Genomic DNA, 17,208 nt, shown 5'->3' with positions numbered 1-17,208 from the left:
TGCCACGTGGGAGCATGGGGGACCCACGATGCACATGGGAGTAGGCCAAGGAGGAGGAAGGGAAGGCTACGGCATGGGCTATGGAGAGCCAAGAGAACCACCATGGAGGGGGGTTCAAAATCCTCACCTTGGGGATAGGAGGGGAAGACCACAAGGGGAAGGATTTGCCCAAGGGACTTGGGGAGATGGAAGAGCCTTCAACCGAACTGACAACCGCATGAGGAAATTGAAAATTCCTATCTTTGAAGGAGAGGATGCTTATGGATGGATCTACAGGGTGGAGCGCTATTTTGCAGTAAATGGCATCACAGAAGAGGAGAAGTTGATGGCGGTTCCGGTATGTTTGGAGGGGAAGTCATTGGCCTGGTTTCAATGGCTTGAAGGAAGACAACATGTTAGGAGTTGGGAGGAGTTCAAAGACCTCCTACTTCATAGATTCCGGGTGTCCAACGAGGGTACACACTATGAGCAGTTTGTATCTCTAGTGCAGGAGGGCACAGTGGCTGAGTATAGGGAGCACTTTGAACTACTGTCAGGCAGATTGAGAGGGATTCCAGATGACCTTTTGGAGGGGAATTTCATGAAGGGGTTGAAGCCCCACATCAGAGCAGCCATCAGGGTAGTTGCTCCACAGGGGTTAGTGAAGATCATGGAGACTGCACAGCTTGTAGAGGACAAGCTGAAGGTGGAGCCACCGAGGAGATCAGGGGTGTCTTACCCCACTTACCGACCACCACTCATGATTGGAGGCCCAAGGGCGACTACCATCCTTCCTCCTAGGGAGATAGCTAAGGAGAAACCCACTACAGCAGTGAACCAAGGAGGGTTCAAAAGATTGACTGATTCAGAGTTGAAGGAAAAAAGGGCCAAGGGCCTTTGCTACCGATGTGATGAGAAGTTTACACCGGGGCACAGGTGTAAGGAGAAGACACTACATGTGATATTAGTGGGGGATTCAGAGGAGGAAGGTGATACAGGGGCAACTGAGGAGGAGGGCGAGGAGGAAGAGCATCCTCATTTGGCTATGGTGGAGGTTTCACTCAACTCCATAGCCGGATTGACGTCACATTCCACCATGAAGCTGGAAGGGGAGATTGCAGGTTACAAGGTGATGGTACTGATTGATAGTGGGGCCACTCACAATTTCATAGCTTGCAGATTGGTGGAGAGGGTGGGGCTACTGGTGACCCAAGGGAGAGATGTAGGAGTCATGTTGGGCACCGGGAAGAAGGAGCGCTGTAGCGGGCAGTATAAGGGGGTGACCCTTACATTGCAAGGAGAGGAGGCAGTGCAAGACTTCCTACTGCAAGACTTGGGAAGTACTGACGTGATACTCGGGATGCAGTGGCTCCAATCCTTAGGTGAGATGAAGGTAAATTGGAAGAAGTTATACATGGAGTATGGAAAGGGGAGCAGGAGAGTGACACTACAGGGAGACCCCAGCTTATGCAGAGCCAGAGTGGCCTTGAAGTCCATCTTCAGGACTTTGAGAGATGAAGGAGGGTGCTATTTGATAGAACTACAGCAAGTAGATGGGGAGGCAGAAAGGGAGTCAGAAGTCATACCGGAGGTGGTCCAGGATCTTCTACAGCAGCACTCCACAGTGTTTCAGATGCCCAAGGGGCTACCACCTGTCAGATCTAGAGAGCATGCTATTGTGTTGAAGGCGGGGGTAGCACCCATCAGCGTGCGACCCTACAGATATCCTCATGCTCAGAAAGAAGAGATTGAAAGGCTTGTAGCAGAGATGTTGGAGGCTCAGGTGATCCAGCCCAGTGTGAGCCCATTTTCCAGTCCGGTACTCTTAGTGAAGAAGAAAGACGGTAGTTGGAGATTCTGTGTAGACTACCGAGCCCTCAACAAGGAAACTGTGTTGGACAAGTTTCCTATTCCTGTAGTAGACGAGCTTTTGGATGAACTTGGGGGAGCCACCATCTTCTCCAAGGTGGACTTGAAATCTGGTTATCACCAGATTAGGATGAGGACTGAAGACATTCAGAAGACGGCATTTCGGACACACGAAGGTCATTATGAGTTTTTAGTGATGCCGTTCGGGCTCACTAACGCTCCCTCCACCTTCCAAGCCCTGATGAATCAGGTCTTCCAGCCCTACTTGAGGAGGTTTGTTCTAGTTTTTTTTTTATGATATATTGGTGTATAGCAAATCTCTGCAGGACCATATCACCCATCTTGGGGTGGTACTCACGACCTTATTGGAGCATCAGCTATATGCCAACCAGAAGAAGTGTTCTTTCGCTCAGAAGGAGGTGGAGTATCTGGGACACATCATTTCAGAGAGAGGCCATGGTGAAGTGGCCTACACCAAAATCCCTTAAAGGCCTATGGGGATTTTTGGGACTTACTGGCTACTACAGGAGGTTTATCAAGGGCTATGGTTCCATAGCAGGTCCTTTGACTGATCAGTTAAAAAAAGGACAACTTTCAATGGGGAGAGAAGGCAGAGGAAGCCATGAAGACTCTGAAGGAAGCCATGACTAGTGCCCCGGTTTTGGCACTTCCAGATTTCACCCAGCAGTTTGTGGTTGAGACTGACGCTTCAGGAGTAGGCTTGGGAGCGGTACTCATGCAGAATCGTAGGCCGATTGCCTTCTTCAGCCGGATCTTATCTACTAGAGCAAGGCTGAAATCAGTTTATGAGCGGGAACTGATGGCCATTGTGTTGGCTATTCAAAAATGGCGACCTTATCTATTGGGGCAACGATTCATAGTTCGTACGGATCAGCGGAGTCTCAAGTACTTACTAGAGCAGAGATTGGTGGCAGAAGAACATCAGAGGTGGCTAGCAAAACTCTTGGGATATGAGTTTGAGATTCAGTATAAGCCCAGGGCTCAAAACAAGACGACAGATGCTCTTTCCCGTGTAGAGTGCTCACAGCTGATGGCGCTATCTGTCCCACAATTGGTTGATTGGGGTGAAATGGTGAAGGAAAATCAACATGCAGAGGAGTTAGAGAGAATTCAGACGGCTATCCAGAAGGGAGAAGGAGGGTTCAAAGGGTATCACCTAGAGAACTCTCTTTTATTATACAAAGGGAGGTTAGTACTACACCGTGACTCAGCATTCATCCCCATTCTTCTACGGGAGTACCACGAAAGCCGTATTGGTGGACATTCAGGGGTGGAGAAGACCTATCGGCGGGTGAAAGCCGAATTCTTTTGGAAAGGGTTAAGAGGTGATGTCGAAGACATGGTGAGCAAATGTGATATTTGTCAACGGAACAAGTATCAAGCTTGTGCCCCTAGTGGTTTGCTGCAACCCTTGGTGCTTCCAAACAAGATTTGGGAGGAGGTTACCATGGATTTCATTGAGGGGTTACCCAAATCGGAAGGATATACGGTCATCATGGTGGTAGTTGACCGTCTGAGTAAGTATAGCCATTTCATTCCACTACGACATCCTTTTTCAGCTCCTACTATTGCATCTACTTTCATCAGAGAGGTGGTTCGATTGCATGGGGTCCCCACTTCTATTGTCTCGGATAGGGACAAAGTCTTCTTGAGTTCATTTTGGAAGGAGCTTTTCAAGATGCAGGGCACATTCTTGAAGCGAAGTACAGCATACCACCCACAGACAGACGGGCAGTCTGAGGTGGTGAACCGGAGCGTGGAGACTTATTTGAGATGCTTCGTTGGGGAGAGGCCTAAGCAGTGGGTCAAATGGCTACCATGGGCAGAATATTGGTACAACACTTGCTACCATACCGCATCTCAGTTTACACCTTTCAGGATTCTTTATGGGAGGGATCCTCCACCATTGGTGAATTATCAGAAGGGGACGACCCCTGTATATCTAGTGGATCAATACTTGGAGGAGAGGGATAGGGTGTTGGGAGAGTTGAGGGAACACCTATTGAGAGCCCAACAGATCATGAAGACCAAGGCAGATTCTCACTGCAAGGAGGTGACATTTGAGGTGGGAGAAAGGGTATACTTGAAGCTGCGACCTTACCGACAGAAGACTTTAGCTAACAAAAGAAGTGAGAAGCTTTCCCCACGATACTACGGGCCTTTCGAGATCGAAAGGAAAGTGGGGATGGTGGCCTACCGTCTCAAGTTACCACCTCAATCCTCCATCCACCCTGTATTCCATGTGTCATTATTGAAGAAGAGCATAGGGGAGCACACTGTGGCCACTCCTACCATACCTCAGGGCCTCACAGGAGATATGCAATTCTTATTAGCGCCACTACAGGTGAAAGAAGTGAGGAAGAATGATCAAGGCAAGAGGGAGGTAAAAGCATTTGCATGCCAATATGTCCTGGATTTCCTCCTACAGCAACAATCTTGAATTTCCTTCTATAGCAGCCTTACCCTTCAACATTTCCTTCACAGTACCCTTTACCTTCAACAATTCTCTTCATGCTAGGCTTGATAATAATTTCATCAAAAATTACACACCCCTTTGGTAAAAAACATTTACCAATTGATTTTTTGAAGGTACATAAAGCATGCAGAACAAACCTTCTTCTATTTTTTCCTTAATTAAATGCTTGCCAATCTCAAAATATTTCATTCAATCATGTTATATTGGATTATGAGTGTTCTGATGGACCGGTTCACCCGGTCCATCCACCCGGACCCATGAGGGTCTACGGGCGGACAAGGAAGAGGCGGGCGAACCCGCCTGGAGCCATGGAAAGTTTCGGTGGGCCCTTTGGGCCCACCCATTTGGATCAGACGGCTCACAAGGGGGGGCGGAATAGTGAGGAGGGTGGGATGGAGTGATTGGGAGGGGTTTTGGGATGATATTAGGAAGCCATTAGGGTTTAGGGGTTTTTATGCTTTTGGAGGCTTATTCTTAGTTTTTTTCTTGTTTTCTCTAGAGCTTTTGTGGGAGATCTTGTCCTTCTCGAAGTGGACAAATTTTTATCTTGCTTTCCCTTGGAACTTAAAAGCAAAAGTTATTGCTCTTCATCTCATTTCATTTGTGATTGTTATTCTTTGGTTTTGGTGAAGATATCCTTCTCTTTTGAGGGACCTTAGGGCAAAAACGAATTTGTGCAACCCTAAGGCGTATCATGTTCACTGGTGAGTTGTTGACACCATATAACTTCAAAATGACATTTATATTTGATTCTTAACTTATCTAGAATAATCTTTAGCTGCAATAGTTCACAAATTTCTTAAGCCATAGCCCTAAATTATGATTCAACACTAGACTTAGCCATCACATTCTACTTTTTAATCCTCCGTCCCAAATTTTAACAAAAAGTGTGCAATAACAAGATCTTAGTCTTTTATATTATAAACGAACTGTGCATAACTTGCATTTCTGTAGGCATCAATGTCAATAAATTATATTTTTGAATAAAATTTTACCTTACAAGTAGTGTAGCACACGATAGGCATATGCATGAATTGACTAATCATTCTTACTGAGCATGTGATGTAGAACGGGAAGGGAAGCAATGGCAAGAACGAACTTTAAGCGCCCTCCCGAACACCTGAAATAATTCCTTCTAGAAAATCTGAAATATATTCAGAATTTCAGAAATTGGCTGCAGCTTTGGGAGGACGAGGGCTCAATATTGTAATGAATTTGGAGAGCTTCTACTGGAGAAATTCCCACGTGATGGCCTTGGAAGATTTCAGCCTTGATGGTGAAGAGAAAAAAAACTGAGAAGAAATTCAGATTTTGGAGAAAGATATAAGAGAATAGCCTCGAGCCTCTAACAATCTGAAAAAATAATTCAGATTTCCGGTCCAGAAATCTGAGATTCTAGTTAGTAAGAAATTGAAAATTGGAACAAGGAATTACAACAGCAATTGCACTTGAAGTAGGAGAGAGGGAGAGAGGGGAGAGACGGGTGACAGGAAAAAGAGGGAATTTTATTTCCAAAACCTGACTTCTGGTTTTAGGAAATCAGATTAAAGCTTGGGAGTGAAGGAAAATTCTTGCTGGAGCAATTAGGAGAAGAGGGAAACGGCGGGACCACAGGGAGAATTAAATGGATTTTAATTCAATCAATTCCCTTAATTTTCCAAGAGCTGTTATGGGAGTTTAATTCAAATTTGAATTTTGAATTGGAGAGTTAAAACCTTCCAAATGTGGATCAAACCCAATTAGGATTTGAAATCCAAAATTATCATGGGTTTATGATTTCAATTGAGCACTTTCCAAAAATAGGTGAGCTAAATTAGGAAATAAATTTGAATTTCAAATTTTAAAAATTTTTAAATTTCAAATTAAGTCCTAATATCATGCACCCCAAATTAGGAAATCCAAGGAGAGAGGAGAAAGGATGAGGCCGACAGTGGAGGAGCCAATGGGGAAAAGGGAGGGGCTAGAATCCGGCAGCCAAACGAAGGTGGGGAGGAGGAAGAAGATGAAAAAAATAATTAAAAGAGAGATAAAACAAAAACAAAGATCGAAACAAATGATAGAAGATAAAAAGAAAGAGAGAAAATAAAAACCGCGAGCCTCGGACTATTCCGAAAACTGACGGGTGATGCTTAACCCTTCTCCAAGGGACTTCAAATCACGAGCCCGGACCCATCCTGCGGCTGGTGACAACTCCGATTCCTTCCCATAGGAATCTCACTCTCGTCCTCTCTCAAAAAGAGCACAAGTGTGGACACAAATTTTTTTAATATCAAATCTTCATCCCTATTACAATAGCTTAAGGCCCTATATATAGGCCACAACATGATAAAATGAAAAATTACAAAATTGCCCCTTGAGCCACAACACTCAAATAAACTAACATAGGGGTAAAACAGGAAATAATATAAAATAAGAGCTAAAATTCATAAAATAACTCATAAATGACAATTTAAATTAGAGCCGTCGATTTACGATGCCTCCTGTGATAAATGCGCAAAATCTTCGTGCCGATGTCCGCATCAGCATGCAATATTTGGTCGGGGTACCACAATAATTTCCAACAACTGCCACCTCTTCCCCTTCCCCATTAAATCCCAAGGGCTGCTGCCCCTTTCCCCTCCCCCTATTAACTTCCTACTAGCTGTTTCCCTCTCTTCTTTCCCCCATTAATTCCTCATAGTTGTTGCCCCCACTTCCCTCCCCTATTAATTCTTTAGTGTTGCTGCCCCTTATCCCCTTCCCTTCTCTTTTCTTTAGCCAACAACCCCTCTCCCAAACAGCCACCTCCACTTTTAGCACGCCAAGCCCGAATTCCCTTCTCCAAACTGTGGATAGCCCCGTCATCCGTGGATGGACGATCCTGAGCTTGATTACAGCTTCGTATTTGATGATCAAGGCTTAGTCGACGTTCATTGATCTCCATTCTTCAACATCGACTTCGAGATCAACAACACTATCAAAGAATACGTGGATAATATTAGCTTCTCTCTTACAACAGCCATTGATCATCGAAGGCATCCCGACCAATGGCAACTCACCTCTAGTGCACCCACTACTTCTTTTCCAGGGAGCTTTCTGTTGCTCAAAACCTTAAATGTTTACTTCTTCTTAGTGGCATTGTTAATATCGTATCATATTTTCTTCCGTTAAAAATATTCGAAGAGTGAGTGAGGAAACTTCACTGCAACTGTTATAAATGTTAATAGCGGGATTTGTGTGACTTACAGATAAGTACTTATTGTCTTGGTTATTATTTACAGCTCCCCGCTAAAATCTGTAATTGTTTGCTATTACTTTATCAACAATTGAGAAGTCGCTTAAATCAGCCCTTGATCACCATTAATACATATAATTGTTAAGCTTGCCAATTCAAAATTATTCCTAAGCAATTCCTGAATCTAGCATTTGTTTCAAATCAAATAGGTTATCCATGCATCAGATATCCTGAATTTCCTTCTACAGCACCTATGGCCTTCAACAACATATCTTAATAATGCTAATAACTAATGGATCAAAGAAATTCTGCTAGCGAACAAAGCACAATGGCAAATATTAAGGTATTTTATGTTTTGAATGCAAAGCACAAATAACATTTGCCCTTTAATCACTTAAGTGCACATTTAAGAGATAATATGCAGAAATATCAAGTATAGAAAAATTAGACCGCAATAAATATTGAATACTCTTTTAAACAATTAAATTATTTTAAATTTTAAAACACATTATGTGGAACTTTAATAAAAAAGAGAATTATAAAATATTAAGCAATTAAAACATTCAATCAAAAGATAAGTACCTAAGTAGCACCAATGAAAAAAAGGCCACCAATGATAGTTTATATCGATTCACAAACACTATACATATAAAAAAAAAAACTGCATGCTCATGGAGAGGAGCAACTTTGATGTTACAGCTAGATACGTAACAATAAGCAACCAAAATGGAGCACTCAATGAATAAAGTAACAAACAAACAAAACAACAGTTATAAAAACAAGAATTTACCTAGCAACTACGTGCCAAAGAAATATAACTAGCCAGCATGAAGAGCAAAGCAAAGCCATAATAACAAACCAAAGCATCACCAGAAGCAAGCCAGTGTGTTGGGAAGTTAGATCAACAGAGAAATAAAATAGCAACAAAAGCAAGGCCAAACTCTGCCAAGCTATGAATAAAAAGCAGCTGGCGCACATGATGCAAACTCAAAAAAAGAGTCATCATGCGTTGGAACACCTGTTCATGAGGGACTGGAATATGGCTGGAGCATTAGTGAGGCCAAAAGGCATCACCAGAAACTCATACAGTCCCTCATGCGTTCTAAAGGCAGTCTTTGGCACATTCTTTTTTTTTCATTCGGATCTAATGGTACCCTGACATCATATCTATCTTAGTGAATATAACTGCCCCACTCAGCTCGTCTATCACTGGGATGGGAAATTTGTCGGGTATAGTTTTCTTATTTAAGGCCCTGTAGTCCACACAAAACTTCCGACTCCCATCTTCTTTCTTGACCAATAACACTGGACTAGAAAAACGGGCTCACAGTAGGCCTAATAATCCATGCCTCCATAATTTCTTTGATTAATTTCTTAATTTCAACCTTGTAAAATTGAGGATAGCGGTATGGCCTGACATTGATGGGTAACACCCCTTCCCTCAGGGTGATAGCATGCTCCTGCTCCCTCTGTATTGGCAATCCCTAAGGTGGCTGAAAAACTTTCGCGATTTGCTGAATCAATGGTTGTACTAAAGGAGCAATGTCCCCACCCTCCTCCAATCGGATCCCCTCCCGCCTCTACAACTCCACCAGGAAACCTTACCCCACCTCCAGTATACTCCTCATCATGGTTTTCAATGACACCATGCCTTTAGATAGTCCTGCATCTCCCCTGATCACTACACTTCTCCCCTCCACCACCAACTCCATCGTCACTACTCCCTAGTTGACCTTGGTGTTCCCCAAGGTCTGTAGCCACTTCATCCCAAGGATGACATCAGTGCTCCCTAGCTCTAATGGAAGAAAATTCTCCCTCATCTAAACCCCCTGTATGGTCAACACCACTCACCTACAGATTCCTCAGCCCGTCTCCATTTTCCCCATACCCATCATCATTCCATAACACCTTGTCGCCACCAATGTCACTTCCAATTGGTCCACGACCTAGTTGGAGATGAAACTGTGCGTAACCCCCCACTATCAATCAACACCAACACCTCTCTGTCTGTTATTTCCTCCTTCACCTTCATGGTATGACTCGGGGTGAATCCTACCATTGAGTTCAGGTAGACCTCTGCCATGTCAAGATATAGCTTGTCCTCCTCCTCTACCCCTGTCCCCCTCTCACCTCCCTCCTCAGTTTCCTCATCATCATAGACGATGAGAACCTGAAGAGTTCTGTCCTTGCACCTGTGCCCCAGAGTATACTTCTAATCACATCAGAAGCATAATCCCTGAAGTTCCCCCCACTTCCTCCTCCTACGGGATCTCCCTTGGGGTCAAATGAAGGTTGCCCACTATAGGCCCCTTAGGTGCTAAGAGAGTGGTGGTCATCCTATAGGAGCCACCTAAAATGCTGCCTTTAGCTCCCCTCTCTTGGTACTTCTGATCCTCCACCAATTGAGCTAACTCCATAGCCTCTCCTAGCTCACGAGGTCTCATTACTACCACTACTGCTCGTATCTCTAATTTGAGCCCCTTCATGAAATTCCCCTCCAAAATTGTCTCAGATAGTCAATCCAGTTGACTCGCCAGATACTCAAATCTCTCGCAGTATTCTTCCACCAAGCCTTCCTGTACTAAGGCAAAGAACTGTTCATTAAAGTCCCCTCCCCTGCCAATTCGGAAACATTCCAGTAAGCACTCTTTGAACTCTGTCCAACTCCATATGGACCCCCTTATGTCTCTCCACTGGTACCAAGCCAAAGCCTTCCCTTACAAATATAGACCAACTACCATAAATTTCTCCTCGTCCATTAACCCAATGATGGCGAAGTTCCTCTCTACCTTGAAGATCCACCCATATATATACTCTCCTTCGAAAATAGGCATTTTCAACTTTTGGACGTTCAGATCCCCTCAATTTCCCTAAATTCTCTCATAGTTTCCCCTTCCCCAAATGTCTCGATCCCCCCTTCCACGTTCATACTCAAACCCTTCTTCAAATTCCCCCTCCTTTCTTCAAAATCAGCCCCACAGCCCACGCCATCAAGACTTCCATCCCTTCTTCCCGAATCAACACCCCTTGGCTCATACCCCACACATTCATGCCTCTCCTTATATCTACCACCCCTCTCCTCCCTCTGGAAAGACTCCATATGGGGTCTTCTCCCTCTCCCTCTATGATCCACACATCATTTTCATCTCTACGAATTTCAGAATTCATACTTCTTCCTACCAGTCCTCTTAGTTCTGATGCCAACGTTTTGTTTTGATGATCCCATATTTTCTTCACCATCTCCAAAAGATCCGAGAATTTGCCTTCCAAGAAGGAAATTCTCTCCTCCACTGTCGCTTTCATTTGGCACATCTGCCCCTCAAGCCGTTCTTCCAAAGCATCTACCTTCTTGGCCACCATTGATACCCGAATTTTTGTTCGACTCAAAAATCTAAATCTCGACCCTAAAAACATTAAAATCCCATGTTTACGAACAAAAACCTGTTGCAGGAATTTACCGAAACACCCTCCCAAGCATCCCGAAACATTACATGACACTAATTTGATAGGACATGCTTGTAGTTTTCAAACGAAACTTATCAATCTTGGAAAATCAGCGATTAATCTCAACAAAACTACAAGCAAACCTAGAAAACAGTAGATATTTTTGTATTATTTGATGAAAGGAAATGAAGAATACCAAGATATAAGTGATCCTCCATTCGAGAGGAGAATTAATCTCTCCAAAACTCTCCACACGCCACTAGAGCTCTAGAGCACCAAAAGCACTCAGAAATCAGCCACCAAAAAGATGTCCTAACCTAATACAAACTTCTACTTAAAGCCAATTAAAAAATAATGCAAAAGGAATAAACAATCCCACATACAAACTCCATTAGGTAGTGGACCCCACCCCAAGGGGGCAGGAATTGAATAACTGAGTCAGCCCAAGGGTTGGGCCTGCTGGACTAGTCTCGAAGGGAACGGTCCATGCGTTATCACATAACATCTCATTTATCCAGAAATTTCCACGGGAAATTGCAGAAATATACAATGAGAAATAGATTGTGAATCATTTTAGGAGAAAATAAAATGTCACATGCAGAGTTAACAATAGCTGGTCACTGGCCACTAAAAAGAAACAAGCAATGAATGCTACAAGTCAAAATAAGAAATAATTTTAGTACCCAAACCAAGTAGCTTGGAGGTATTCTCACGCATGCTTTTAAAAGACCAATGGTCTCTCATTTCTCGAGAAAAGTATACAGAAAAGTGAAACAACCAACTAGCATTACCTTGAAGAAATCCTTTTTTCATTGTTGAAACTCTATCCATAAAAAGGAAACTAAAACCGCAGCAAAAGAAACAAAAGAATGGGCAAACGCTTCAATAGAAGGATAATGTCTCAAGAAAAACATAGAGAAAAGTAGAACTCATCTTTGCTAATATTTGAAAACAAACATCAATGGCTTAGATGGATTTGACAATAAAGTATGTTCAGTTGAAACATTTAATTTAATTTGTCACTTGAACTTCATAATGAATTCTTTTCAAAAAAAAAATTGCTCTTAATTTTTTCACCGTATGCTTTGTAATTCTGCATTACAAATAATAAAACAATACTCAGATATCATAATATCTCCTTGGGCATTTATGTATCTGTAAACATGCAGATAAAAGGGGGGGGAACTTTTACCATGATAAGGCGATTCTTGTGATAGACGTTTACCCCAAAAATACCAAGAACAGGGGCCTCTTTTGCGAAACCAATTGTTGTTCTTGCCACTGCCTGAAAAGTAATTAAAGTTAATGTAACCATTTAAGAAGTACACGTTTAAATAAATTCACATGAATTCAAACCCTCCCAGATTGGGTAAGGTGATGCAAATTTAATAAGATGAGCATACATTTCTGGAATAAAACGGGATGCAAGAATTTGCTCAAGTTGCAAAGAATTTGGTTGCACAAGATACTCTAATTATTTCCTTTAGAAAATCAACGAATAAAAACAAATAATACATGACACAAAAATCTACAGAATGCCGAAAAGAGTTATAGCAAGTCAAAAAATTTCAAGAAGGAAAAAGATTCAATAGGCAGATAAATATATTTGAAATAAATAGTACAAAGAATAGCTCCTTTATCCTAAATTACCAATTATCGTGTGAACAAATTTGTGTGTGTTACACCTGAATTATGTGATTAAATAACTTCTGCATACAGTATAAAATGATGACGTCAAGGTCTACACAAAAAATTAATGACCAAATACTTTTTATAAATCTATCTGCCCACCCATATCGCTATTAGCGATGTTAAAAACATGCTTTTCATTCTCACTCAGTCGATTCTTAGGAGTTAATAAGTGTATGCCTACAGTTATATTAGGAAGGTTATATCTCGTTCTAGTTCTCTTAAGTAAACTTTGCTCTCGACCTCAAAGTTTTTCTCCATTTTTCTACCCTCAAACATTGTGTCTGAGATTTATCGAGATAAAGATAAAAAATATATAAATATTTATCTCTACATATTGAGAGATGTATTTTTATTTTTATTTTTATTTTTATAGAGATAGAAAGATTATTTATACATTTGGTGTAGCAAATATAGAAGTATTTACCACTCTACTAACATATATCTAGATCAGTCTTATGAAAAGCAAGCTTCAAAGCAAAGTTTAAGAGCAATACAAGGCGATGGGTGGCCCTGCACGTTGATTGCCTTTCAATCTATGATGGAGTGTGCCACCGCAATTCAATATTAGAAGAAGATGACTTAGGTACGAGCATAATATGCCAATGGAATAATCAATAAAAGGATGGGTGACGGTCTCTCTTCAAAGAAGAGACAAAGCACAACACAAATTGCCCGAAGTATGGGAAGAGACATAGAGTCCATTGTCTAATAGAATCTCCATAGATAAGAGGTTGAACACTTTACCCAAGAATGCCCTATAACATTTTCAAGTGGATTCTAGGTGTAAACACTGAGAAAAGAAGGAATGTTCCTCTAGTATAAGTGTCAACTCCTCAATTCTCAAAAATTAGTCGACTTCAGGTGGTCAAGTATTTGCTGTTACCTGAGAGCAAGAGCTTGTTACATGTGTATTATATATCCATGACTCGCCTATAATTGAGTTATTCAATTAAGGACCATCACATCTATTCATAGCTCGAAGTAAATATCACAAGTTCACCCGTTGAGCATTGTTTTTGTTGTTCTGTTGACAACTGGAGAAGGGAATAAAGCATAGGCATGTGTGCATGAAAAATTACTCCATAGAAGCAAAGCATCTGCATTTTTATTGATCATGATGTCATTAATTAAATTTGATGCCATTCTCATAATGGATTGTTTAACAATATGCTATGATGAAATGTCGAGAGATGCGGGTAGAAGACTCAATGAACTAAGTTATACCTTCTATAGAAAAAGACAAACAGTTTGCCCTTAAGTCTCTATGATTCAAGCAAGAAAACTTATGTCAAAAAATGTCATCTGATTTAGTTAACATGAGAGATAGAGATTGCGAAGTGGTTCAGTTGAAAAGAGCACCTATAACAAGCTGGAGATTGTTTAGATATCTGACTGAATGGCCACCAATATGATAGATAGAATTTGTTATAAATACATTGCCAATACTTCCACCATCTCAAGAACAATCAGCATAATGTCAATAATGGAGTCACAAGAACTAAAACTTCAATGACAAGAACTGCTCAAAGAAGATTTATTCGACTAAGTGTTTTCTTAGGGAACTCCAATATTGTTTACAAAGGAGAAGAACGAAAGCATGAGATTATATATCGATTATGGAGAACAAACTAAAATAATCATCAAGAACAAGTAACTTTTAGCACAAATGAGCAATCCCTTTGATCAACAGCACGAAGCAATGGCGTTCTCAAATATGGATCTCAAAATAGGATGCCATCAACCTAAAGCTAAAGAGTAAGATGTGCAGAAAATAGCTTTTAAAAAAAAAAAATGACTATTATGTGAAGAATGAATCTGAAAAGGATGCTACTTGGGAGGAGTCAAAAATGAAGGAAAACTATCCTCATCTGTTTGACTGAGATATGGTTTTATTTTATTGCTTTTAAATTTTGAACACAAAATTTTTCTTAGGAGGGCAGAATTGTAAAACCCGAAAATGTCGATCGTAAATATTGCACGCATTTCGATACACCGCAATGAAATTTAGATGAATTTTCAAAGTCGTCGGATTTAAATGAAAATAATTTTATAAAATAGTACATTAAATTTCAATCGAAACGATATAAGAGACTTATAGTATATTGTGCACGAAATTGGAATTAAAAATCACCAAAGGGTTACTAATATAAAAAAATTACTTAATAACCCTCATGAGTCTTAAAGACATTAAAACATGCATGGGTATTATGGTCATTTGGAAATCCCTAACCCACCAAAGCCTCAAGGGACCGAAACTATTCGGTCCCTTCAATTCTTTTCTTTCGGCAGAACAAAAGAGAGGGGGAGGTAGACACAAGGAGCCGCAGCTTGGAGATTTGGCCGGTGCCGGCGGCAGTTTTCCGGCGGCTTCTTTGGGGGAAATTCAAAAGGAAGACTAAGGGAGAGTTAAGGTAAGATTTAATAAAGAGAATTCTTAGTTTTTATAAAATTTTCTTTAGGAGAAATTTCTAGGGTTTCTCCAAAATCTAAATTTTTTTGAGGAAATTACTAGGGAAGGTTTAAGAAAGAATTTTAACCATGAAATTGCAAGTTTCCCCAAAAAAATTTTGAACTTGAAAAATTAGGGTTTTTTATATTCTTGGATTTTTAAGAAAATCCCTTCATGATTATTATTCCAAATGATCTTAGGAGGGGTTTTTAATGGTGGAAATTAGGGTTTTTCGCAAAAATTTTATTTTCATAATTTTTAAATTAAATAAATCTGAAACTAGAAAACCATAACTATTAAATGAATAATTGAGAAGTTTTGGCATGCAATTGAATTGAAATTTGTGAGGTTTATGTTTCCAAAAATTTGGATTTTTGGGTAAAAATTTAATTTTATTTTAAATTAATTTAGGCAATGATAAAGGGTTGAATTAAGTAAATAATGGATTTAAACCAAAATATGAATTTTTAAAATTTAAGGATTTATTAAATCCGAAAATAAAAAGTTAATTATTTATTTAATAAAAAAATATATAGAATGTATCATAATTAATGAATTTGTATTAATGATTTGTTGTTACACTTAAACTTAGGTGTCAGTTATAAAGGGACGCCTCGAGCGTAAGCGGCGTTGTTGAAGTTTACTGTACTTTTGAGGTAGGTATTCATACCACTTTTAATTTCATAAGTTTTCTTTTTTTGAATGTTAAAATTTCATATACTTTAATATGTTCTTTTAGTTGAAAACTACATGTTATTCATTTATGATTTATATTGCAGCAAGCATGTAGTCCCTTTTAAATTCATTTAGTTGTTAACTTGTAAAATTTAAGAAAAACATTTAAGCATGAAATAATATTAGACAAGCATATATAAATTCATAAATGATTTAATTTCTATGATAAGAATTGAATGATTGAATGTGCATGATGATCTACAATACTAAATGATAAAGGGCTCTTCGGAGCAAATGGTAAAGGGCTCCTCGGAGCAATTAGTAAATGACTCTTCAGAGTAAATGAAATAAAATGTTTGGCCAAATTTGATTATATACCTGGTCAGCACAAATATATTGGTACTTCCGGGATGGGTGTATAAAACTAAAACTAAGTATTATATGTTTCTATGCATATAAGAATAAGAAAAAAAAAGTTAAGCAAAAGATTTGAAAAATGAAATGTTATGATTAAAAAAAAACATTCAAAATGATATATGGAATATGCTCATGTAAGATCAATTTTTTACATTATAATACATTTCCTCAAAATTATTTCAGTTTGGTCATATGAAGATTTCATGGCATAATGTTTCTTCTTTCCTTACCTTATGAATTTAATTGAGATATTTATTATCTACTGAGCGTTAGCTCACCCTTGTTTGTGAGAATAATTTTCAGAAGAACCTGCTAAGGACTGATGGAGGATATACCTATTACATACCAGCGTAGAGTAGTTCAAGGAAATAGATTTTTATGGTTATGTTATATCTTATATCAGTTGATGTGTTGTGAGACTACTATAGTGATTTCATTTTATGTTTTGAGAGATTGTTTGTGTTGATGTAATAGAGATATTTGAAGTGAAAGTTTAGTGGCTCTTTCCTATTTTGTAATTGGATGATTATTCTTGTTTATGATAATTGTGAAATGAAAGTGTTAAGTTTTTGTGACTACCGTACGACCGTCAATTCCCGCCCCGTTAAATCGGGCTAACCGCGTCGTGACAATAATTATCATAATCATAAATAAATCTTTCATTCTTAAATTTTACAAAGATATTATGCTAATAATTTAACATCTTCTTAGCCTTCACATTCTATTTGAAAAGGCTAGTTGACCAAATTACTCTAATATCACCTACTATTCTCCAGATCTTAACAGGCATATAATCTAATCCTATAACTTCACATTTATGTAACTTTTCTAAAGCTAACTTCACTTTTTTTTTTAAAACTAATACAAAATATATATCATTATTATGCTCATTTTGCATTTCTAAATTTATGTATTTCTTAAAACTAACATTTAATAATTTCTCAATGCAGTATCTTTACTTTTCTTTCTGTC

The 17,208-nt window shown here is 39.6% G+C and overlaps 1 protein-coding gene across 1 annotated transcript in view; it reads right to left on the bottom strand.

Moving 5' to 3' along the window:
- Nucleotides 1–17,208, bottom strand: part of LOC110093169 (protein MICRORCHIDIA 2) — a 78,703-nt gene that overhangs the window by 23,835 nt on the left and 37,660 nt on the right. Inside the window, exon 12 of the mRNA XM_020817975.2 lies at nt 12,196–12,288. Coding sequence (XP_020673634.1) covers nt 12,196–12,288 — 93 coding nt within the window. The remainder of the gene's footprint in view (nt 1–12,195; nt 12,289–17,208) is intronic.

The sequence above is a fragment of the Dendrobium catenatum genome, unplaced genomic scaffold (assembly GCF_001605985.2).
Source record: "Dendrobium catenatum unplaced genomic scaffold, ASM160598v2 fragScaff_scaffold_963, whole genome shotgun sequence".
NCBI lineage: Eukaryota > Viridiplantae > Streptophyta > Magnoliopsida > Asparagales > Orchidaceae > Dendrobium > Dendrobium catenatum.
Note: the sequence above shows the minus strand (reverse complement) of the source record. Positions and strands in the feature narration are given on the sequence as shown.